Here is a 24,210-nt window from a genome sequence, read left to right on the forward strand (position 1 = left end):
CTTGACCTCCTTGTTGTCCAAGGGACACTCCAAAGTCTTCTTGAGCATCACAATGTGAAAGCATTCACTAGCTCTGCTGAAAAATGGGGTAAGAGAGAAGGTAGAAACTAATAAAAAATAAAATTAATTCCATAACAAAACTGGGCCTAAGTCCCACATCAGAGATAATGAAGAATTGATTGTATTATTTTGCATATGACCTATTGTCTCCCAATAGAAACAAAAGTATGTGTTGAGGAATAATTGGTATTTGTGAAAGAAGAGGCATGCTTTTTCATTCAAGACATCAGTTGGCACCCTCATCTTTTATTTTTTTTGCAAGGCAATGAGGGTTGAGTGACTTGCCCAGGGTCACACAGCTAGTAAGTGTTAAATGTCTGAGGCTGGATTTGAACTCAGGTCCTCTTGAATCCAGGGCCAGTGCTTTATCCACTGCGCCACCTAGCTGCCCCCACACCCTCATCTAAATATCTAATCTTTTGCCATTTTAACTTTCAGATACAGAAATAAATTTCCTGTTCAAGCAAGCCCTCACCATTGTTGGAACAATGCCCTTTACTTACATGCTAGAGAAGTGGAGATGGATGGTCTTCAAGGGTGAAATTCCCAAAGAGGAATGGATAAAAAAGTGGTGGGAGATGAAGTAAGTTAACAAGTGTTTATTGAGCATTTGCTTTGGATCCAGACATTGTGCTAGGCACTCATCTAGGGAAACAGAAGAAAAAGACACATGTCTTCCAAAAAGTTCACATTTTTGTGAATTGCAGAGGTAGACATTTTTGGTTCTTTAGTGAATCCATGGGTACTAACTCCATGGATAGAACTCAAAGCATAGTTGACCTTCTCGTTTAGTATCATTCATTCTTGTTCATGTTTCCCTGTAAATCCAGCATAGAGTCTCCATCCAACTTTGTGAGAATCGTTTGTTGTGTTGTTTTCATATCTCTTTGGCATCAATATGCCATTTTTACTGGCCATCTGTTATTTCTCTCTTTTTTTTTTTTTAGTGAGGCAATTGGGGTTAAGTGACTTGCCCAAGGTCACACAGCTAGTAAGTGTTAAGTGTCTGAGGCTGGATTTGAACTCATGTCCTTCTGAATTCAGGGCCGGTGCTCTATCCACTATGTCACCTAGCTAGCCCTTGTTATCTCATTCTTAAAGTAAGACATACACATATAACAAGATAATAATAATAACATAAGGTAGTGCCCAGGAGTGATGTAGATAATATATGATACAGGAATTTAGGAGAAAGAGAAACACAGACAAACAGACATCATTGTAGACTATGTAAGCCCAAAAAAGCCTCATAGAAGAGATTTGGCTTGAGCTGGCCCATAGAGGAATTTGACAAGAGGAGGGGAGAGGGGCAGTTTGGTGGTGCAGTGGATAGAGCACCGGCCCTGGATTCAGGAGGACCTGAGTTCAAATCCGGCCTCAGACACTTAACACTTACTAGCTGTGTGACCCTGGGCAAGTCACTTAACCCCCATTGCCCCGCAAAAAACAAAACAAAAACAAAATATATGTGATTTTGATATAGAATGAAATATTTTATTTTTACTACTATTTTTTTCCTCTGATGACATACCAAATAAAAATCACACTGATCTAGTATTGATAAGGGATTCTGAAACTAGCAGAGGAATAATAAATGTTATTAAAAAGCCACTAAAACTGTTGAGTTAATTTTAATGCTTAAGTTTTAATGAAGCAAAACCTATTGATAGGCTGTTACTATTATTATTATTATTATTATTATTATTTTGGGTGGGGCAATGAGGATTAAATGACTTGCCCAGGGTCACACAGCTAGAAAGTGTCAAGTGTCTGAGGCCAGATTTGAACTCACGTCTTACTGAATCCAGGGCTGGTGCTTTATCCACTGCGCCACCTAACTGCCCCATAGGCTGTTGAATATAGTCAAGGAGCCTTATTTATCTAAATAAGAAGAATGATAGTATAACCAAAGTCTAATGACTTTGCTCCATTTGGCTTAAGGTGAGAATCTAGTCAGAGATCACAGTGAAAAAGCTAACAATTCTGAGAAGGGCTCATTTCTAAATCTTGTTCATCTTACTCAAATATGATTCTATAATGATAAGGTGTATACAATCTCCTTAAAATGCTGAGTAATCACCACTAAAATGATTTAATTTTGGTCTTGCTCAATGTTGTGCAACAAATAATTGTTTCTTGATTAATTAGAAAAAGGTCCCAATCATCGATGATGACATTTCTGTAAATACTGCGATCAGATATCCACTTTGGGGCCGTATTTTGACAACGAAAAACATAGTCCAGTTGATTATTTTGCTTGTTCAGATACTATAAACAGTTGATGCTCAGTCTATCTCTAGATCATTAAATATCATCCTTGCCATTCTTAAATGGACTTGTTACCAATTATGCCTTTTCTCAATCATCATTCTCCTTGACCTCTCTCCAGCCTTTGACATTGTTGATCACTCTCTCCTCCTTGGTACCCTCTTCTCACTAGGTTTTCAGTACATGCCTCTCTCTTGGTTTTCCTCTTACCTATCTGACTACTCTTTCTCAGTCTCCTTTGCTTGATCCTGACCCAGATCAGACCCTCTAAGTATAGGTGTCTTTTGGGGTTCTATCTTGGGCCCTCTTCTCCCTCTGTACTATTTATTTCACTTGGTGATGCCATCAGCTGCCATGGATTTAATTACTATCTCTATGCTGATGTTTCTCAAACCTTCCTATCCTACCCTTTTAATCTATTTTTTTAAAGACTGGGTTTCCTTATCTCTCTCAGAGGCTACTGATAGGCCTGATCCCACTCCTGGTTGGCATGGAAGATTTAGCTGACTCTTTTTCCAACCTGGGCCGGTTTACCATTCCTTAGACATCTTGGAAGCTCACCTTATGGATGCCAGACTTATGGGACGCTGAATTGGCATAGGCCCACTGAGCTCAGAACTCTTCAACTCAAGAGATCTACTAGTCTCAGCCTCCTTAGGTTGCTGGGATAATAGACTTGTACCAACAACTACTATTTTTTTGAGTAGTGCAGTGGATAAAGTATTGGGCTATTTTCATTCTTCTTATTTAGATAAATAAGGCTCCTTGACTACATTCAACAGCACATCAATAGGTTTTGCTTCATTAAAACTTAATCATGGGGCAGCTAGGTGGCACAGTGAATAAAGCACCGGTCTTGGATTCAGGAGGACCTGAGTTCAAATCTGGCCTCAGACACTTGACACTTACTAGCTGTGTGACCCTGGGCAAGTCACTTAACCCTCATTGCCCCACAAAAAAAACAACAACCAAAAAACCTTAATCAGGAAGATTTGAGTTTGAATATGGTCTCAGATACTTACTAGCTGTGTGACCCTGGGCAAGTCACTTAACCCTCATTGCCCCACAAAAAAACAACAACCAAAAAACCTTAATCAGGAAGATTTGAGTTTGAATATGGTCTCAGATACTTACTAGCTGTATGACCCTGGGCAAATCACTTAGCTTTGTTTGCCTCAGTTTCCTCTGAACCAACTGAACAACAGCAAACTCAATGACTCTTGACAGTGACTCACATTCTGAACAAGAAATATGCAAAATTGTGGTTGCAGTGAGAAAACTACTGAGCTTAGATATTAGCAGGAATGATATGAAAGTTCAGTGTCATTGGACAAGTCAGAAGCTTAAGTTTGCTTCAGGATCATGATGAATGTGTTCTTAAAGGTAACACTATGAGAACCACCAGGGATTGGCTTGATTGGATTCTGGCTTCTATTTTCTGGGAGTTTTACAAGTCCATTTGCAATCTTAAAAGTAACAAACTGTTCATGTGAAAGTCTTTTCAAAATGCATATGTAAAAATAATGCCAGCCAAGCAGGATCATATCCCAACAGTGTCTTGACTTACTCATGATTTGGTCCATTGGCTTTATCAATTAATTAAATGATATGACCAAGGAATTTAAATCGAGAACACCTAGTGAGTGTCTCATCTTCTAGGATATGAAGGTAGGGAACTTTAATCTGTTTTAGACAATTTGGTTAATTAGCTCATTATCTGGTTAAAGATAAATATCATGAAAATTAATTGAATCTTTGTACATGTACAAAGTACCAGGTACTAAAGCAAAACCTTGTTTTAAGTCTCATTTTTAAAGTTTGGATTTTTAAAGGAAATTTTAGTTGTTAAATTTTTTTTTTAAAGTTTTAAAGTTTAGTTAGACAAATAAAAAGAACACCCTCCCCTCAGTGCATAGTCTAATGAAATATATTATGCATGTCTGTGAATTCTATGGCAAATTATAATCTGAGAGAATTGTTGAGACTTTGAGAAGTGACTTGCCCAGATGACACAGACAGTATGTGTCAAAAGGAGGTCTTGAACTTAGGTTCTCCTCACTTGAGGCCAGCTTCCTACCCCCTATGTCCTGCTGCCTCTTTTTGATCCCTTATGGTCAATAAACTTTGATCCCTTATGGTCAATAAGCCAAATCCAGCCTGCCTCTTGTTTGTTATATGACCTAAGAGATGATAATGTTTTTTTTTATATTTTAAAATAAAGTTTTATTGGATTTAAAACTGTAAAAAACATTCTTAGTTTACAGGAAGTAAAAAAAGGGATTTAAGCCATAGGCTATAGTTTGCCAAGCTCTGTCGTATGCCAACATCAGCATCATCAGTTGATGTGGCAATAGTCATTGTCCAAAATAGCTATTAATTTGGCCTTCTGAGGGAAGAACTACTCCCACTACAAAATTCTCTTCTTTTTTTTTTTCTCCCAAGGCGTGAGATAGTTGGTGTGGTGGAGCCCCTGCCCCATGATGAAACCTACTGTGACCCTGCTACTCTGTTTCATGTTGCTAATGATTATTCCTTCATCAGGTAATGTCTTTGTCCTCATTGTTTAGTCTGTGATACTTCTGTAGACAACTGACTATAGTGTGGTAGACCCCCCCTTTGGCTGTCCAGGTGAAACTGATGGACCCCTTCTCAGACGGTTTTTAAATGTATACAATAGAATACATAGCATTACAAAGAAATTGAAATAAAAATGTAATTTTTTTCCCATCCAGGTTCACTGGATTCCAGGTTAAGAGCCCCTAAACTAGTTTAGCCCCCCTCATTTTGGAGAGGAGAAAAGTGATCCTTAGAGGGAAGTGATTTGTCCAGGACCATACAACTTCTTGAGAGTAAATCATGAGTCATAATCCTTAGCTCCTGATGAAGTCAGATATTGTAGAGACTGGCCCAAAGTCGTGGATGGATTGTTACCAAGCAGGTCTTTCAATGCTTCTGGGGATGAGTGTTCATAACAGTAGGAAACACAATGAGGATTTTCTAGGAGCTGAGGTTTGGAAAGGGCACCCTTTGCTAGGGCTTTTCAGACTTTCAGTCAATCAGCCAGTCAATAAGCATTTATTAAGTGCCTACTGTATGACACACTGTGTTAAGTGCTGGGGATACAAAGAAAGTCAAAAGGGAGCTCCTGCTCTCAAAGAACTTACAGTCTATTGGGAGAGACAACATGCAATCAGCTAGGTACTGACAAGCCTGTATAGGAAAAATGGGGGAACAGAGGGAAGGCACTAGAATTACGGGGGACAGAAGGTGGGATTTTAGTTGGGCCTTGAAGGAAGGCCAAGAGCAGAGGTCCGGAGGGAGAGCATCCCAGGCAGTCAGTGAAAATTCCCAGAGTCAGGAGGTGGAGTATGTTGTATGAGTAACAGCAAGAAGACTGGATTTCAGAGTAGGTAGTGTGGGGAGGAGGGATATAAGGTGCAATTTAAGCTTACATGTGCAGTTATGATCATCCTCAAGAAATTAACATCCAGATTGTTGGTTTTTTTTTAAAATAGATATTATACAAGGACTATTTACCAGTTCCAGTTCCATGAAGCGCTTTGTAGGATTGCTCAGCCCTCAGCTGCTCTTCATAAGTGCGACATCACCAATTCCACTGCAGCTGGGACGAAGTTGTAGTAAGAAGGCATTCCCTTTTTCCCATTCTGCTGTCCTCTAGTATGGCTCACTTTGATGTCCAGATTTTCATTTTATTACCTTTCTGAAAAAGGAAAGGAAAAAGATCCTTATCTCAGGGTTCTTTCTCTAATTACTTTGTGTTATGGATGTTCAGTTTTGAATGAGGTAGGAGTGAACAATATTGGATGGCTGGATCTCTCTGGAAGAAGACATTCTCTGTCTATCACAGCTACATGGCTACCATTAACTAGTGCAGAGAAGGAAGACAGAGAGACATGAGTAGATGTGAATAGGAGACCCCACCCTCCACCAAATCAAAGGATCCTGTTTATTTAACTGTCAGTAGCACAGTTACATGAGGCAGTAAGAAGGAAACTTAATCTGGATTGTTCATTTGGCTATCGATCCAGAATCTCCCAGATGACTCTGAACACCTTTCTTTTCATGTAGTGATATGTTGAAGCTGGGGAAATCAGAACCGTGGACGGTAGCATTAGAAAATGTTGTAGGAAATAAGAAGATGGATGCCACACCATTGCTTACATACTTTGAGCCCTTATCAACATGGTTGAAAGAACAAAACAAAAATGCATACGTGGGTTGGAATACTGCCTGGAGTCCTTGTAAGTACCAGATAATCATTTCAGCACTTAAGCTCTTCTCTCTTCTACTGTCTCCTCTCAGTATTCCAGTACATAGTACGATACCTTCCACAGAGTAAGTGCTAAATAAATATTTGGGGAATGAATGGCTGTATATTGCATTGTCTCTGATGGTGTGCATCCTCTCTTTTATGCCGTGTACACAGTAAGTGCCCATTAAACATTTGCTGATTGATTCTTTATCTGTGAAATGATGGGATTTCACATTATATGATCTCTGAAGTTTTTTTCCACTTCCAATATCCTGTGATTCTTTGACTGATCTAATCATCGATATTGCACTAAATATATTGTAAGGTCCAGAGTATGAAACTGAGGGAGGGAAGAGGAAGGAAGACGTAATTGTTCTCCTCATCTTAACCACTGCCTCCACTCATCTTTCATTTTGTATACTCAGGAAAGAGGGATAGAGAAAAGAAAAGAAGGGAAAATGGAAAGAAAAAGAAAAGAGGAGAACAGAAAGTGGAAGAAAACACGGGAAGGCTGTTCTGGAAAGTGGACAGTCTTAGAAGTAGGAGAGGGAAAATTAAAGTTGCCAAAAGAGAAACCTGATAACTGTTTCCTTGCCTTCGTCTTTTCCTCCTTCTCCATTTCAAATCCTAGCAGTGAAGAAAAATCAAAGTACAACCAGACCTGGTAGTGTTCATACTTTTCAATCTTGCCATTTCTTTTAAATCAGATAATACATACAGCATCAAAGTGAGGATAAGTCTGAAATCAGCACTCGGAGATAATGCAGTAAGTACTTGGATAGCTCTTCCATTATTTTTCCTGTTATGTGTTCAAAAAAGACAATGTGATAAGAAAGCAACAGTATAGCTAGAAGAGTAGAAACCATATTGCTCTCCTAATAACTTTACCCTGTTGACTTTTTTCTTTGGGGATCTCATTTTCTCTGATGATGCCTTTTTGGGTATGAGTACTGGAAAGGCAGGTAGGTGGCACAGTGGATAGCATGCTGGGTATGGAAAGGGGAAAACTCATCCTCCTGAGTTCCAATCCAGCTTCACACACTTACTGGCTATGTGACCTTGGGTAAGTTGCTCAATCCTGTTTGCCTCAGTTTCCTCATCTGTAAAATGAGCTAGAGAAGTAATGGCAAACCATTCCAATATTTTTGCTATGAAAACCTCAATAGGGTCACAAAGAGTCAGACATGACTAAAAACAATTAAACAACTGGAAAGGACCCTGGACTTAGAGTCAGTCGACATGGTTTCAAGTCTCAGATCTGCCATAACTTGTTGGACACACCAAGTAAGCATTCTGAGCCTGTTTCCATATCTTCTAAATAGGGGGAGGGAAATAATATTCTCCCTGACTCTCTCACAAAGTTGTTAAAATTAAATGTTATATATGCAAAGAGCTTTCTAAAATGTTTAGTGGTATGACATTAGCATCTATGAGTTGTTATTTTAATTATTGTTGTTATTATTATTTGCTACAATCTCTTGAAGTTGTTGTGGTAATTAATGAGATTTCTGTGCTAAATTATGAAAATCATGTATATAAGAGCTTGAAGATGCTATTATTCATATCAGAGAAAGATGCTGTTGACCTACCCTTCAAATGGCTTGTGTGCTGCTTGAAACATTTTACTAGAAGAGAGAATGGATCTTTCCTTAGTCAGCCAGCTTCCTTTACAATGACATACATATTTGAGATAATTCTTCCAGGTAGAGAAGCAAGAAATGTATCAGATTAGTTTCAGTTTGGAATCTTTCTAGCATTAGGATTGACATTTGTTATGGCACATTTTATAAGGATCAACTTCTTGTTCAATCGTTTCAGTCATGTCTGACTCTTTGTGACCCCATTTGAGGTTTTCTTGGCAAAGATACTGGAGTAGTTTTCCATTTCCTTCCTCCAGCTCATTTTACAGATGAGAAAACTGAGGCAAACAGGGTCCAGTGACTTGTCCAGGGTCACACAGCTAGCAGGTATCTAAGCCCACATTTGAACTTACAAAGATGAGTCTTCCTGATGCCAGGCTGGGCACTATATAGATTGCACCACCTCACTGCCCTGGGATCACCTTGAAATAAAAATACAAATACAGGTACATGGTAAAAATTGGGCTCTAGCTCTAAGAATCCAATAAAGAATGATTAAAATAGGGGCAGCTAGGTGGCACAGTGGATAAAGCACTGGCCCTGGATTCAGGAGGACCTAAGTTCAAATCTGGCCTCAGACACTTGACACTTACTGGCTGTGTGACCCTGGGCAAGTCACTTAACCCTCATTGCTCCACCAAAAGAACAACAAAAATCCTAAAAAAAAAAAAAAAAGAATGGTTAAAATAGGTCTTTTGGGGGACTGATCAAAAGAGGGGTCTAGGACTGGCGTAGCCTCTGCAAGCTGGCTCAAGAGTATGGGATTTGGAGTCAGAGGACCTGAGTTGGAATAGGTAGTAAAGAGCTTTGTAACTTACTCTCTGTGTGACCTTCAGCAAGTCACTTCACCTCTATAGAAATCAATTTCTCATCTGTAAAATAAAGGGGGTTAGGACTAGGTGAAGGGACCCTAATAAACCTTGTGATCTTCTTGGCACCTTTCTTGAGGTATTAGTAAAAACAAATCAACCTATGTGATTCTTCCCATATATCCAGGTCAACAAATCAGTGCAATTAACTGAGTCTTTTAAAATCAGGCAAACTACATTTGACTTTGTATAGACAAATAATTGACTAAATATGTATCTTTCCATCTTTTGGTTTGAGTATTGTTTAGACTAGTGAGGCCATCACCAGTCATCTTGACTTGTCTTGCCACTGGGCTCCAGTGACCCCAGAAAAGACAGTGAGGCTGACTCTGCACAGCCTTTCCTCACTTAAATACAATTCACTTGTAAGTCAAGACATCATACTCCTGATGTCATTGGTGCTCTTTGAGAAAAAAGGACAAACAACAACAATGTGTAAATGAGTGGTGTCAAACTCAAATGAAAACAGGCTCCCCCCCCCAAAAAAAAAATATATATATATATATATAAAGAACCCATTGGTCTGTATATTGATTTAAAACACCACATATATTTATATATTTTTTTTATTAATTTATTTCCTTTGTTAAAGTTTTCCCAATTACATTGTGTGTGTGTGTGTGTTTTGTTTTGTTTAGTGTTTTTTTTTTTTTGTGGTCAGTGAGGGTTAAGTGACTTGCCCAGGGTCATACAGCAAGTAAGTATCAAGTGTCTGAGGTCGGATTTGAACTCAGGTCTTCCTGAATCCAGAGCCAGTGCTTTATCCACTGTGCCACCTATCTCTCCCCCCCTCCCCCCCATTACTTTTTAATCTGCTTTGAGCTACACTAGGGAGTATTGTAGGGACCCTGAATAGTCTCTAGTGTAGCCCCAACCTTAGATAAATGAGATCAACAGAACTGGACACATATTGCTTCTTGCCAAACTGAGCAAAGACTTCATAGAAAGACTGATAGCTACATAGGTTTGTCTATGCTAATAATTCAAAAATATGACTATCTTAAGAGTTGGACTGTGCAAGACAATCCCAAAGGACTAATGATGAAGCATTCCATCCACCTCCAAAGAAAGAACTTATATTGATTGAACACAGACTGAAGCATGCTATTTTTCCCTTTGTCGCTTTCATTCTTTTCTTTTATTTGAGTTTTCTTATGCAAAAGGACTAATATGGAAATGTTTTACATAATCGTACATTTATAACCTATATATCTGATTGGTTGCTGCCTCAGGGAGGGAGGGACTAGGGGAGAGAGGGAAGGAGGGATAGAATTTGGAACTCAAAACTTAAATATTTTAATTTAAAGTAATATTTTTTTTTCTTCTTCTTTTTTTTTTTTTAGTGAGGCAATTGGGGTTAAGTGACTTGCCCAGGGTCACACAGCTAGTAAGTGTTAAGTGTCTGAGGCCGGATTTGAACCCAGGTGCTCCTGACTCCAGGGCTGGTGCTCTATCCACTGTGCCACCAAGCTGCCCCAGTAATAAACATTTTAATTTAATTATTTTTTTAAAAAAAGAGTTGGGCTGTGAAAAGAATTTTTTTCCCCATCTGGAGTCACAATTTTTCCTTCCTCTGATATCCCTGTATTTTCCATTGAAGCATATTCTTACAGAGGCAACTAGGTGGTGCAGTGGCTAGAGAGCCGGGCCTGGCATCAGGAAGACTCATCTTCCTGAGTTAAAATCTGACCTCAGATACTTGCTAGTTATATATCCTTTGCCAAGTCACTTGACCTCTGTTTGACTCAGTTTTCCTCAACTGTAAAATGGGGGTAGTAGCAACACCTACCTTCCAGGGTCGTTGTGAGGATCAGAGGAGATCATATTTGTAAAAACACAGTACGATGTCTGGCACATAGTAGGTACCACATAAATGCTGGTTATTACTGTAGCGAAAATTCTTCACCCAGTAAGCATTTATCATTCATTCTCTATGCTACAGACACACTCATTCATTGTAGGAATTAGATATTTGAAAGCAGTGCAAAGAATTGTGGATGGGGCCAGTTGTATATTTTTTTTTTTTGTGGGGCAATGGAGGTTAAGTGACTTGCCCAGGGTCACACAGCTAGTAAGTGTTAAGTGTCTGGGGCTGGATTTGAACTCAGATACTCCTGAATCCAGGGCCAGTGCTCTATCCACTGCACCACCTAGCCGCCCCCCGCCAGTTGTATATTTTGACGAGGGTCATAATATCAAACCTGAGAAACGTTAAACTTCGAACAGGAGGCAGCCTGGTACAAAGGGTTTGGAGGTGGAGGAACTGAGTTTGAATCCTGACTGTATCATTTACCAACTCGGTTTCCTCCTCTGTAAAATGAGAGGCTTGGGACTCGGTGGTCTCAGAGTCCTTTCTGGTACTAACCTATGATCCTTCCTAAGAGTTGTAAGTATCTGGAAGATACGGTTACTGACTGCTTCTAGCTGCCTATCCCATCTACAATAATGCTAAGCCTGTGGTGAAAATGAAACCCCCTTTTTTAAAAAAAATCACTTCTGTGTTTAGAAAGATCCATAATTACTCATTTTTCACATTTTTTTGTTCAAGACTAAAATCTATTGAAGAGATTAAGTTGAAGTAGACATTAAAATGGCTTTGTTGGGGCAGCTAGATGGTGCAGTGGTTAAAGCACTGGCCCTGGATTCAGGAGTACCTGAGTTCAAATCCAGCCTCAGACACTTAACACTTACTAGCTGTGTGACCCTGGGCAAGTCACTTAATTCCAATTGCCTCACCAAAAAAAAATAAAATAAAATAAAGGCTTTGTGAAGCATCTACTATTGTTTGTTTGGTTTTGCGGGACAATAAGGGTTGTGACTTGCCCAGGGTCACCCAGCTAGTGTCAAGTGTCTGAGGCCAGATTTGAACTCAGGTGCTCCTGAATCCAGGGCTGGTGCTTTATGCACTGTGCCACCTAGCTGCTCCCTACTCTTGTTGTTGGACTCATTTTTTTTTTTGTATAAAGAATAGGTAGAATAGCAAAATTGGAAAGACCTAGCATGCCAATCAGGTTAGAGTGATCTACAAGGCTAGAGAATGAAAAATAATGGAATACACAGCATGTCCCAAAAGTCTCGGAGCAGTTTTAGGCTATTTAAACTATTAATGCTTAATTAATTAATTAATTAATTATTATTAATTATTAATTAATTATGCCATTAATGCACTAATTATTTTGAGACACTGTAATAAAAAAAAAATTATAGAATACATACCAGAATTAGGATTTGACTGGGAAAAGCTCTCTATGGAATATATAGCTTGCAGAACAAGAACATAGGTAGTTATTTTCCCATACTTGTAGGCCAAAATAATTAGTGAACTTGAGAAGCCTCAGATTCAGAAGAGGCAGTTACTGATTGTCCATTTTTGTCTGTAAAATTACCCTACTTATGTAATCAGTCACTGAGTATGTACCAGGTGCTTTGCCCTCAAGGTGTTTATACTCTATCCTTTTCTCCCTCCACAGTATGACTGGAATCAAAATGAAATGTATTTGTTCCAGTCCTCAATTGCTTTTGCCATGAGACAGTACTTTTTACAAGAAAAAAACCAGACGGTCCTTTTTAGGTAAGTGACTGCATTGGGTTCTTGGGTCAGCTCCGTAGCATTCTCTTAGTTTGGTTGGGGTTAGGGTTTTGGGGGAGAGGGTGATGGCCTGTTTAACCCACAGGTCTGTTCCCATTCCAGTGAATTGTAAGGAACCTGTTCAATGTATTTGTTGTCAGAGAGTTTGGGTGAATTGGATATTGCTTGACATCTGAGAAGGCTGTTGGGATGGAAGGCTATTAATGGCAGTAGATTTTTCTCTCGTTGCACTTGGTCCTCTGCATGGCTATGACAAGCCCTCCTTTTCTGTCTCGCTGTTTCTTCATACCAGCTTCATATAGGCTATTTAGACATTCCCTTCATGGTATAGCATCGTCCCCCTTCTTAGCACTTTGCGTCTCTTTCTCAGGAGCTCTTGTAAGTGCAGCATGACTGTTCTTCTTGGGTTATTTCATGTTACCTGAACAATGAGAATCCTTCCTGTCCCTTGACTAGTTGAGTGGGGATTGGTGGTCTAGAGGTGAACTTCTTACCTTTTTTCCACTTGTGACCCCTTTTTGCCCAAGAAATTTTTACACAACCCTGAGTATATAAGTATATGAAATAGGTATACATAACCTTTTACTATTGCCAAATTTCTCATGATCCCCACATTCAATTACATGATCCCATATGGGGGTAGTGACCCACAGTTTAAGAAGCTTTGGTCTAGAAAATGTTGACCTGGGTTGTAACAGCCTGCACGGGAACCAGGATGAGAAAAACATACAAAGGGAATAGTATATTTTTCAGTCTGGCAGATTGAATGACTGCAATCATTTCCTGTTTTCTCCTATTTGTGAATTCCTCCTGGGCTTTCCATTTTGGCCAGCCATTCTTTATTCCCTTCTTTGCTATACTTTTGCCTTTTTGGACATGGCCACCTTTCCCATATTCTGAGCCTGAAGCATCCCCCATGGCCAAATCAAACAGGCTCTTCCTTCTCTTCCCTTGAAGACTCTCTAGAGAGACCATTTTGGGTTTTTTGGGTTTTTTTGGGTTTTTTTGGTGAGGCAATTGGGATTAAGTGACTTGCCCAGAGTCATACAGCTAGTAAGTGTTAAGTGTCTGAGGTCAGATTTGAACTCAGGTCCTCCTGACTCCAGGGTCAGTGCTCTATCCACTGCGCCACCTAGCTGCCCCAGAGACCATTTTATTTTATGGAGCTTATCAGCAATACTGGAAGCCTAAAGCTATAATGAAATTATTTTGTATTGATAAGCTTTGTCCTTTATTCATCATCACTCTCCTGTCCCAATCCTGGACACCTCCCTTTAACATCAGGGTCAGAGGGAGACTAGTATAGTAGAGAACTAAGTGGGCAGAGGGACTTAGTAGAGTATGCATAATGATATCTGACGTGTATCAGGCTGGCTAAAATGATTGAAGGGGAAAGTTACAAATGTTGGAGGGGGTGTGGAAAAACTGGGACATTAATTCATTGTTGGTGGAATTGTGAACGGATGCAATGCTAGCTTTTGACCTCTTTCCCCATGCCAACATTTAGCCCAGTGCCTGGTACATAGTGGGTGTTTTAGTAAATGGTAGTTTGTTGATGCTAAGGACTCAGATGCTGAAGTTCCCATCTACTAACATATTACATATATTATATATTTGGAGCCTGATGAGGAAGGAGGTTTATAGGTCTGACAACTAGAAGGGATCTTGTAGATCATCTATTCCAGTGCCCTCATTTTACAGATGGTATAGTAGATAGAGTGACAGGTCAGAGTCAGAAAGACTCTTTGTGAGTTGGAAACTGTCCTCAGACACTTAGTAGCTATGTGACCCTGGGGAATTCACTTAACCCTGTTTGCCTCAGTTGCCTCTCTTGTAAAATGAGTGAGAGAAGGAAATGGCGAACCACTCCAGTATCTTTGCCAAGAAAACCCCAAATGGGGTCACAAAGAGACAGACATGACTGAACAACATTTTATAGATAAAGAAACTGAGACCTAGAGAGCTTAAGTCACTTTCCTGTAGTCACATAGATAAGAAGTGTCAGAGATGAGAGAAGAACCAAGGTCCACTGACTCCAGGACCACGGTAGTTTCCATTATAACTTACTGCTCTCCATGTTTCCCTCATTGTTATCACTAATTGCTCAGTTTCCCTCATCTGCTATCACTAATACTGGGCCAGGTTGGGAGGAAACTTGAAAAGAGAGAGTTGTGTGTGTGTGTATTTATGTGAAGGGGGTGAAAATTGTAGGAAGAATATTGTGGAAGTAAATAAAGGTAGCATGATAATATAATACAGTGAAGTCAGAGCAGAGAATCTGACTTCAAATCTCTCCTCTAATACTACTTTTGTGACCTTGTAGGAAGTTAATTCACCTTGGACTAGGTGGTCAATGAGGTTTATTTCATCTTAGGTCTATGAGCCTTCTAACTCAACACACACAGGGTGTTCCAAAAGTCTTAGTGCAGTTTTAAGCTAGTAAAACTTAAAGCCATAAAGGTCTCCCCCCAACACTTTCTTCCTTCCTTCCTTCCTTCCTTCCTTCCTTCCTTCCTTCCTTCCTTCCTTCCTTCCTTCCTTCCTTCCTTCCTTCCTTCCTTCCTTCCTTCCTTCCTTCCTTCCTTCCTTCTTCTTCTTCTTCTTCTTCTTCTTCTTCTTCTTCTTCTTCTTCTTCTTCTTCTTCTTCTTCTTCTTCTTCTTCTTCTTCTTTCTTCTTTCTTCTTTCTTCTTTTTCTTCTTCTTCTATAAATGCTTATTCCCTTCCCTCCCCTCCCCTCCCCAGTAAGTGCTATTATTATTCCTATCTTACAAATGAGGAAACTGAGGCAGACATTAAGTGACTTGCCTGATTTGAAAGTTAGCCTGGGGGCCACAGTTGGGGACTCTGAAAAACCACAGAGTAGCATGAGGCACTGAATACCTAAGAGCATGAGATCATGAGGAAGCAGATCCAGAAAAGACACTAGGCAGCAAAAGTAACCTTCATAATTTTGCCTGGAACAGGTCTATAAATGGAGAAAAGGAAATGTAAAGTCACACCCATCTCCATCCTGTATTGTGCCTCTATCTCTTATGTCACCTCACTTTTCTATATTCTTATTACTTTCTCTTCCTTTAAAAAATAATTTATTTTTATTCTTTAATTCCTAATTATTTATTTTCTCTCCCTTCCACATTTTCTGCCCCTTCTTATTAGAAAAAAAGGGGGAAAAACCCTTGTAACAAATATAAATACTATTGTGTCATAGGAAATGATAAAAAAAAGAAAGTTTCAGAGAAACCTGGGAATACTTGTTTGAACTGCTGCAGAGTAAAGTGAGCAGAACCAAGAGAATAACTTACACATTGAAAACAATATTGTGAAGATAAGAAAATTTTGAAGGATGTAATAACTGACCTATACAATGACCAACCATGATTCCTAGGGCCTGATGAGGATCTATGCTCCAGACATATTACTATTCTCTTCTAAAGATTTTTTCCTTCTTTTCTTCCTTCTAGAATAGAAGGATGCATATGATCAATTAGTGTCCTTTGACTTCATGTGATTTCTTTTTTTAAAAAAATTAATTAATTAATTAATTAATTTCTGTTACATGTAAAGATAATTCTCAACTTTTGTTTATGCAAGCTTTCCAATTTCAGATTTTTCTCCTTCCCTCCCCCCTCCCCTAGACAACAGGTAATCTGATATAGGTTATATATATACACATAATAACATTAATCCTATTTCTGCATTATAAGAGAAAAATCAGAGCAATGATGAAAAACCTCAAAATAGAAAAAACAACAGCACCAAAAACAAAAGAAATAGTATGGTTCATTCAGCATCTATACTCCGCAGTTCTTTTTTTTTTTTCCTTGGATTTGGAGATCCTCTTCTATCATGAGTTCCCTGGAGCTCTTCTGTACCATTGCATTGGTGAGAAGAATATAGTCCATCACAGTAGATCAACACTCAATGTTGATGATATTGTGTACAATGTTCTTCTGGTTCTGCTCATCTCACTCATCATCAGCCCACGCAAGACCCTCCAGGTTTCTCTTAACTCTTCCTGCTCATCTTAATTGGCACAATAGTATTCCATTGTATTCATATACCACAACTTGTCCAGCCATTCCCCAATTGATGGGCATCCCCTCAACTTTCAATTCCTTGCCTTCATGTGATTTCTTAAGGCATATATGTCATAATGGATAATATATCATGTTTCTCCCTAGTGATGGAAATGTGATCGTGTATAATCTGAAACCCAGAATTTCCTTCTATTTCTTCGTCACTATACCTCAAAATGGCACCTATGTTCTTCGAGAAGAAGTAGAAGAAGCCATCAGGTGACATTTTGTTTTCTAATTAAGTGATGTGTGTGTGTGTGTGTGTGTGTGTGTGTGTGTATGTTGGAGGAGGGGGTCTCCATTATCAATGAAGAATACCATATCAAAAACTTCTCCTGATATCTTTCACAAAAAGGCACAAAAGTAAGAATTATATGCAGAGGTTTCTTAACCCTCAGTTGGTTCAATTACCATTTCAAAGGCTTGTGAACAGTTGTGATTAAAGAGTCCATTATATGCCAATGTCAAACTGCATTCAAAGTTCCCTCTGAGTAAGTTTTACCTGAGAAATTGGACCTGGGATCTATCCCAAGTAGGGCTGAGGGGTTCATAGAGGCTTCCAGACATTCTCTGCCTTCAGATCCACTAGCTAAAAGAAATTCCCACATAGCCTTGAAATGATTTCCAGGAAGAGGTGTGCTGGATCCAACTCATACAGGCTTTTGGAAGCTGATTGTTAAATTTTCATTGTGAGCATTTATAGATCAGAAACTGGCAAATGCTAGAGATCGGCTTGACTTATTGTGTTATTGATTATCTAGACTTTTCAAAGTAATGGAGAAAATATTAATAATGAAGATTAAACCTAAAAGCATGTTATGTAGGATTTTTGTTTGTTTGGAGAGGCAGTTGTTAAATATTTAGCAGCACACCACTGTTTCCAGGTTTCCTGGCTGTGAAAGGCTTGAAGACCAATGGGGCTATTCCAAATTTGGTCTCTTTCTCCTTTGTGACACACTATATAGACTGGCCTGAAATATCAGAAAAGATCTGTTCTTGGAACCTTAGCTAGGAAAGATCTTTTCTCTCTCAGACTTTGATTGCATTATGAACCTCAGGCTTTTCCATTTAACAGACCTCTTTATTGGCTTCCCCTACAGTGGAAAAAAATGGCAGAGGTCATTTTTATTGTTTGTAAATTTGGAGAAGAGGAGGTAGAGGCTAGTATTCTGTATTGAGTCCACATGGAAATGCCTGAAATCATTGTAAGTGTTCTTGGAAAATACTGCCAATTCAGTCCAGAATGCTGAGTATTTAGCTGTTCTAAGAAACAGACCATTCCTGTCTGATACAGAAAGAGCTGCATTGAAACCACTTATCATTTACTGTGAATTTGTGATGTGTGCTCTAAGTTTTCACTTGGGGTACGACTGATGAAAAAGAATCCAAAGGTGCCCTTTCCTCATTCCTTATTTCCAGATGTATATGGGTGTGCGTATACATATGACATATATGCATGCACATATGTATGTGTATATGTATATATCTATAGTATCTATCTGCATGTACCTTTATGTATATGTATGCATATATATATAAACATCTATACATATAGATACACACATAACACATATTTCTATGTGTGTTGTTGTTGTTTAGTCTTATCCGATGCTTTGTGATCCCATGGACCATAGCATGTCAGGCCCTTCTTTCCTCCACTCTCTCTTTAAGTCTCTCCAAACTCGTTCATTGCTCCCATGATACCATGTATTCATTTCATCCTCTGCCACTCCCATTTCCTTTTGCCTTTAATCTTTTACAACATCTTTTCCAATGAGTTTTGTCTTCTCTTTATATGGCATCTTTATTTATTTATTTTCAAGGTTCTTTCTTTAATTAGCTGTGCTCTTAATTACAGGCTCTCTAGGAGCCGCATCAATGATGCCTTCCGCCTGAATGATAACAGCCTGGAGTTTGTAGGCATCCCTCCCACGATGGCACCTCCTTTTAAACCACCTGTCACTGTATGGCTGATTGCATTTGGAGTGGTTATGGGAATTGTGGTGATTGGAATTTTATTCCTAATCTATACTGGAATAAGAGACCGAAAGAAGTAAGTAGCCTTTGCTAGAGGCTTGTATACTTTATTGTAGTAAGGATAAGAACTTCTATACCCTCCATAGTGTGTAATCTCATTGATGGGGGCACTCCCTCCAAGATGTAGATTACAACCCATCTTGACTGTATCTCCCTGTAAATCTCCCCAACGAGGATTTGCCCAACCTACTAGGGATCTTCCTCTCATTCTTGGCATATATGGGTGACATTAGGGTTTGTAGGCCGAATGAGAAACTGAAAACAGGGTGTAGAGTTTGACATTGATATTAACTCAAATAGAAATGGATCTCTGGGGCATCATATTGACTTAGAAAACCACAAATTAACATTATTTATGTTGTATTATATTTTTATTTATTTTGTTAAATGTTTCCCAATTACATTTTAATGTGTCTTGGGCTAATCAAGAGTTTTGCTGCATTAAGTATGACACATCTGGTGTAAAGGAAAGAAAAATCAACCAGGGATAAGAAGATTTGGGCTACTGAAAAATGAGGATAACAGTAATTTATTAGTTGTGTGGCCACTTGTAGAAACCATATAACTCTTCTGATCTCAGTTCCTCCATCTGTAAAATGAAAAACAGGATCATAGATTGAGAGATGGAAAGGATCTTAGAGGTCCGGGCCTCTCCTTTTACAGATGAGAAATCTGAATTCTAGAGAATTAAAGTAACTTTCCCAAAGTCACACTAGTCATAAATGAGAGTGGCAGGATTTGAACCTAGCTCCCTTGATTTCAGATACAGTGTTCTTTGCATTGGCTACGTTGTATCCTTAATGCATATTACCTACCTCTTAGGGTTATTGTGAAGACAGACTAAGGCAACGTCTTTGAAAATCCTTGGCAATCAACTCTGTGATGAAGTGGGGGGAAAACATTTGATTTGGATTCAGAAGTTGTTTACTTATTTCAGATGTGTCCAACTCTTGTGACCCCCCAGTTGTGTTTTTCTTAATAAAGATACTGGAGTGGTTTGGCATTTTCTTCTCCAAATCATTTTACACATGAGGAAACTGAGGCAAACAGGGTTAAGTATACAGCTGGATAGCATCTGAGACCATATTTGACATGAGGTCTTCCTGACTCCAGGCCTAATACTCTATACACTGTGCCACCTAGCAGGCCTTGGACTCAAAAGACTAGAATTAAAATTCTGACTCTGCCACTTAATAATACATAACGATAGCTGGCATTTACATAGTGCTTTACAAATACTATCTTCATTTGATCCTCACAACAACCCTGGGAGGTAGGTGCATTATCCCTATTTTATAGATGAGAAAATTCAGTCAGGTAGATTAAGTGACTTTCTCATATCATGCAGTAAATATATGGAGCTGGATTTGAATTTGGGTCTTCCTGACTCCAGGCCCAGCACTCTATGCATTGGTCACTCCAGTCTAGTGAAGCCTACTGGCTCCTTAAGATGTTGTTTAATTGTTTTTCAGTTGTATCCAACTCTTTATGACCCCATTTGGGTATTCTTGGCAAAGATACTGGAGTGGCTTGCCATTTCCTTCTCCACCTCATCTTAAAATGAGTAAACTGAGGCAAACAGGGTTAAGTGACTTGCCCAGGGTCACACAGTCTTTAAGTGCCTGAGGCCAGCTTTTGACTCAAGTCCCCCTGACTCCAGGGCCAGAACTCTATCCACTGCTCCACCTTGCTGTTAAAATATACTTATCAAACTATTTTTGAAAGTTTGTGGACATCAAGTTAAGAAACTGATCTAGGTTATGCAGTAGAATGTAAACCCTTGTGGACAGAGACTGTGCTATTTTTTCATTCTTGCATCCTCAATACTTAAGTGAATATATGAAAGATTGTGATATAACTTACACAGATTAAAGGCTTATGGATGTTTGTTCTTCTATTTTATTAGTGGGCTACAGGAGACCTTCTATGGTATAGTGGATAGAAAGCTAGCTAGGGAAAGCTAGGAAGACCTGGTTATTAATTTTGCCTCTGGCTCTTTGTCTTTGGGCAAGTTATCTAATCTCTCAGTGATCCAGCCAATTCTCTTAAACTAGAAATTGCAGAAAAGGTGCTGGTGTGTATTGTTAGAGGGAATTTCTTCACCTGGGAATTCTCTATTATCAGCAGTTCTCAAACTTTTTGGTCTCAGGAACTTTTTACACTCTTAAAAATTATTGAGAACTCTAAAGAGCTTTTGTTTACATAGGTCATATCTACTGATGATTAAATTAGACATGAAAACTGATAAAATTTAAAATATTTATTAATTCATTAAAATAATAAACTCATGTTAACCTAATGTTTTTTTGTGAAAAATGACTAAAATAGTGAGTTTTTACTAATTTTTTGTAAATCTCTTTAATAATCCACCTTAATAAAAGATAGTTGGATTTTCATATCTACCTCTGCATTCAGTCTGTTGCAGTATATTATTTTGATTGAAGTATATGAAGAAAATTTTGCCTCACACTAATATGTATCTGCAAAAAGAAGGTCTGTACTAAATAAATGATATCTTAGTTTTAAGTTGTATGCATTAAGTAGTATGTATTACTATTAGGTATTAATTACCTAGGTATTCTGTATTAGTATTAAGACAAAATTACTATAAGAATAGTTTTGATGTCATAGACCCCCTTGAAAGGGTCATGAGGACCCCCAGAAGCCAGAGTGGTTTTACTTTGGGAACCACTGATCTATTTCAGTGAAATCTTGGGCTCAGTGCCTGCCTCTACTCGTCTGTAGTGTTCCTAGATATTAATACTATCTTCTTTTTATATGACAGGAAAAGCAAAGGAGAAGAAGCAAAGCAAGCAGAGAACCCCTATGCTGAAGTGCATCCCAAAGGGGGGCAACATAACCCAGGTTTCCAAAGCACTGAGGATGCTCAAACATCATTTTAGAAAAATCTTTGTGTTTTCTTACTCATTTCATTTCCTATAAATATTAACATCATGTAGTGAACACGGATGAGGATCCTGTCAATGACCTTGAATGCTCAAAATACAACTCCAGTCAGGAACTGCTTCCACTCCAACAAAAAGTTACAGGACCAAATCTATTGTGTTTCTATTACTTACTGCTTTGTCAGAGCTATGCATCTCTTCATTTTCCCCAAGAACAAAGAAATAAAGAAACAATGACTTCTTTGGGGCAATGAGAGTATTCAAAGAAAAAATCTGAGTATATCAAGTTACTGTATAATTTGAGGTGGAAAAAGAGATTTTGTGGCAGCGAATGGTGACCTTTGAGTGTGAGACATTGATCTATTGCTTGAAATGATTGTGTCCTCAGCAGGCTGATGGTCCACTAACAAGTGAAAGCAACAGAACAAAAGACAGCATCTTTAGACCATTCTAAGAATTATAGCCTCTGGCTCAGATAGACATCCAAGTATTGGGGCACAGCCCAAAAGGATGGAGATGAGAAGGCTTGAAGGAATCAGAATTAGGGTTAATAGGGTGAGAGGCAGCTTGGTATTATCATTTTTTTTTTTTGGTGGGACAATGGGGGTTAAGTGACTTGCCCAGGGTCACACAGCTAGTAAGTGTTAAGTATCTGAGGCCGGATTTGAACTCAGGTCCTCCTGACTCCAGGGCTGGTGCTTTATCCACCGAGCCACCTAGCCGCCCCACAGCTTGATATTATCAACTAATCAATCAACAAGCATTTTTTTAATGCTTACCATGTGCCAGACCCTATACCAAGAACTGAAGATTCAAGGAGAACCACATGTTAGTCCTTGATCTCACGGAGCTCACATTCTAAAGGATGAGACACATGCAAAATAATTATGTACATATAGGATATAAGCATTTGTATATAGATGGTACTCTCAGAGGGAAGGCACTCAGGAGGCAGGGGGAGAGGGGAGAAAGAGCAGGAAAGGCCTCTTGCAGAAGGTGGGATTTGACGTGAGTCTCCAACAAAGCCAGAGAATCTCAGAGGCAGAAGGGAGAAACCAGTGGATCCAAAGTCAGATTATCTGAGTTTAAGTTCTGATTCTGTTTACATCTTGTGTGGCTTGGTCTCAGTTTCTCATGACTGAAATGAGGGGATCGTATGAGATTATTTCTAATGTTCCTTATTGCTTGAAATCCTACAATCTTCCCAGGGTAGTGACTTTCCTATCATGAAACTTTTCTGGTTTTCTAAGTTTGATCATTGGTATTATGATAAATATTCTTAGGGGCTTCTAGGACCTTCTCTGTGAGCAGGATTGATTCTATAGTATCCTTTATTATTTTTTTATTGTATCAATTTGATCTCCTCAAATAGGCCATAAGCCAATTGACAAGAACAATGTTTTCTATCCCTCCTCTCCCCAATCTCCCCAGCATAAGACTGAGCATCCTTGATTTGACTTGACACCCTCTCTCTGACAATTATAGGAATCACAGGATTCCCATTCTCAAAGACCAAGCCATGAGCCTACTATTGAATTTTCCTGGGGGGGGGGGGGTTGGATGGTGTAGACTTGCAATATAAAAATGAGATGTACAATTATGTTGTTGAATAATAATAATAAAACAATGACTAAAACTAAGAAAAAGGTGACTTTTGTCTTCAATAGTGTGTTTCCATGTGTGATCCCACAATCAGTGATCAAAATGAACCTCACAAATCAAAGGTGGGCAAAGAATGAAAAAGAGTGTATGATATTTTCTTGAATCTTAGGTCTACTTCACTTTGCATCTGTTCACCTTAGTCTTTCTGTGCTTTTCTGTATTTATTGTATTTTTCATTGCTTATAACACAATGTTCCACCCCATTCATGTACCAATCACTATTTGCTTAGCCATTCTCCAAGTGCATTTACCTTATTTCCAGCTCTTCCCTACTGTAAAAAGAGTTGATATAGATGTTTTGGTGCGTGTATGGACTTTTTTTCTTATCGATAACCTCCAAGGAAACTTATTAAAAGGAAGAATGGTGTGATCCCACTTTCAGTGGGATCCTGTAGTCCAGGCAAGTTTTGACACTGAATTTTCATTCTAACTTGAAGACTGTCCCCTTTTTTTTCTGGGGAGATATTGCAACAGAACAGAAAACAATTCCAGACTGGAATTAGGAAGCCCGAGTTGGAATCCGAGCTGTGATACTTTCTAGATTTGTGATGCTGATTAAACAAATGAATTCCTCATGCCTCATTTTTTTCCCCAGGTAAAATAGGATGAATAATTTTTGCATTACCTATCTTAGGCTGGGAAGAAAATAGCTTATAAATGTTAAAGCACAATAAAAATGAGTTATTGTTATTGTGCCATTGTGGTTTTTAAAAAAAATATTTTAAAAATAACTGGTAAAAAGTGATGAAAAGCCTTAATCCAAAGTTTGTGTAGATAAGTTGATGAAATTCAGTCTTCTCTCTCTCTCTCTCTCTCTCTCTCTTTTTTT

At 38.7% G+C, this 24,210-nt stretch overlaps 1 protein-coding gene across 1 annotated transcript in view; it reads left to right on the forward strand.

The window, feature by feature from the left end:
* ACE2 (angiotensin converting enzyme 2) overlaps nucleotides 1–23,257 on the forward strand; it is a 74,004-nt gene extending 50,747 nt beyond the window's left edge. Inside the window, exons 11-19 of the mRNA XM_043994672.1 lie at nucleotides 499–643; nucleotides 4,771–4,869; nucleotides 5,844–5,966; nucleotides 6,418–6,590; nucleotides 7,309–7,367; nucleotides 12,581–12,681; nucleotides 16,882–16,995; nucleotides 18,635–18,829; nucleotides 21,599–23,257. Of these exons, the coding sequence (XP_043850607.1) occupies nucleotides 499–643; nucleotides 4,771–4,869; nucleotides 5,844–5,966; nucleotides 6,418–6,590; nucleotides 7,309–7,367; nucleotides 12,581–12,681; nucleotides 16,882–16,995; nucleotides 18,635–18,829; nucleotides 21,599–21,716 (1,127 nt within the window). The 3' untranslated portion in view covers nucleotides 21,717–23,257. The remainder of the gene's footprint in view (nucleotides 1–498; nucleotides 644–4,770; nucleotides 4,870–5,843; nucleotides 5,967–6,417; nucleotides 6,591–7,308; nucleotides 7,368–12,580; nucleotides 12,682–16,881; nucleotides 16,996–18,634; nucleotides 18,830–21,598) is intronic.
* The last annotated feature ends 953 nt before the right edge of the window (nucleotides 23,258–24,210 follow it).

The sequence above is a fragment of the Dromiciops gliroides genome, chromosome 3, assembly GCF_019393635.1.
Source record: "Dromiciops gliroides isolate mDroGli1 chromosome 3, mDroGli1.pri, whole genome shotgun sequence".
In the NCBI taxonomy this organism is placed as follows: domain Eukaryota; kingdom Metazoa; phylum Chordata; class Mammalia; order Microbiotheria; family Microbiotheriidae; genus Dromiciops; species Dromiciops gliroides.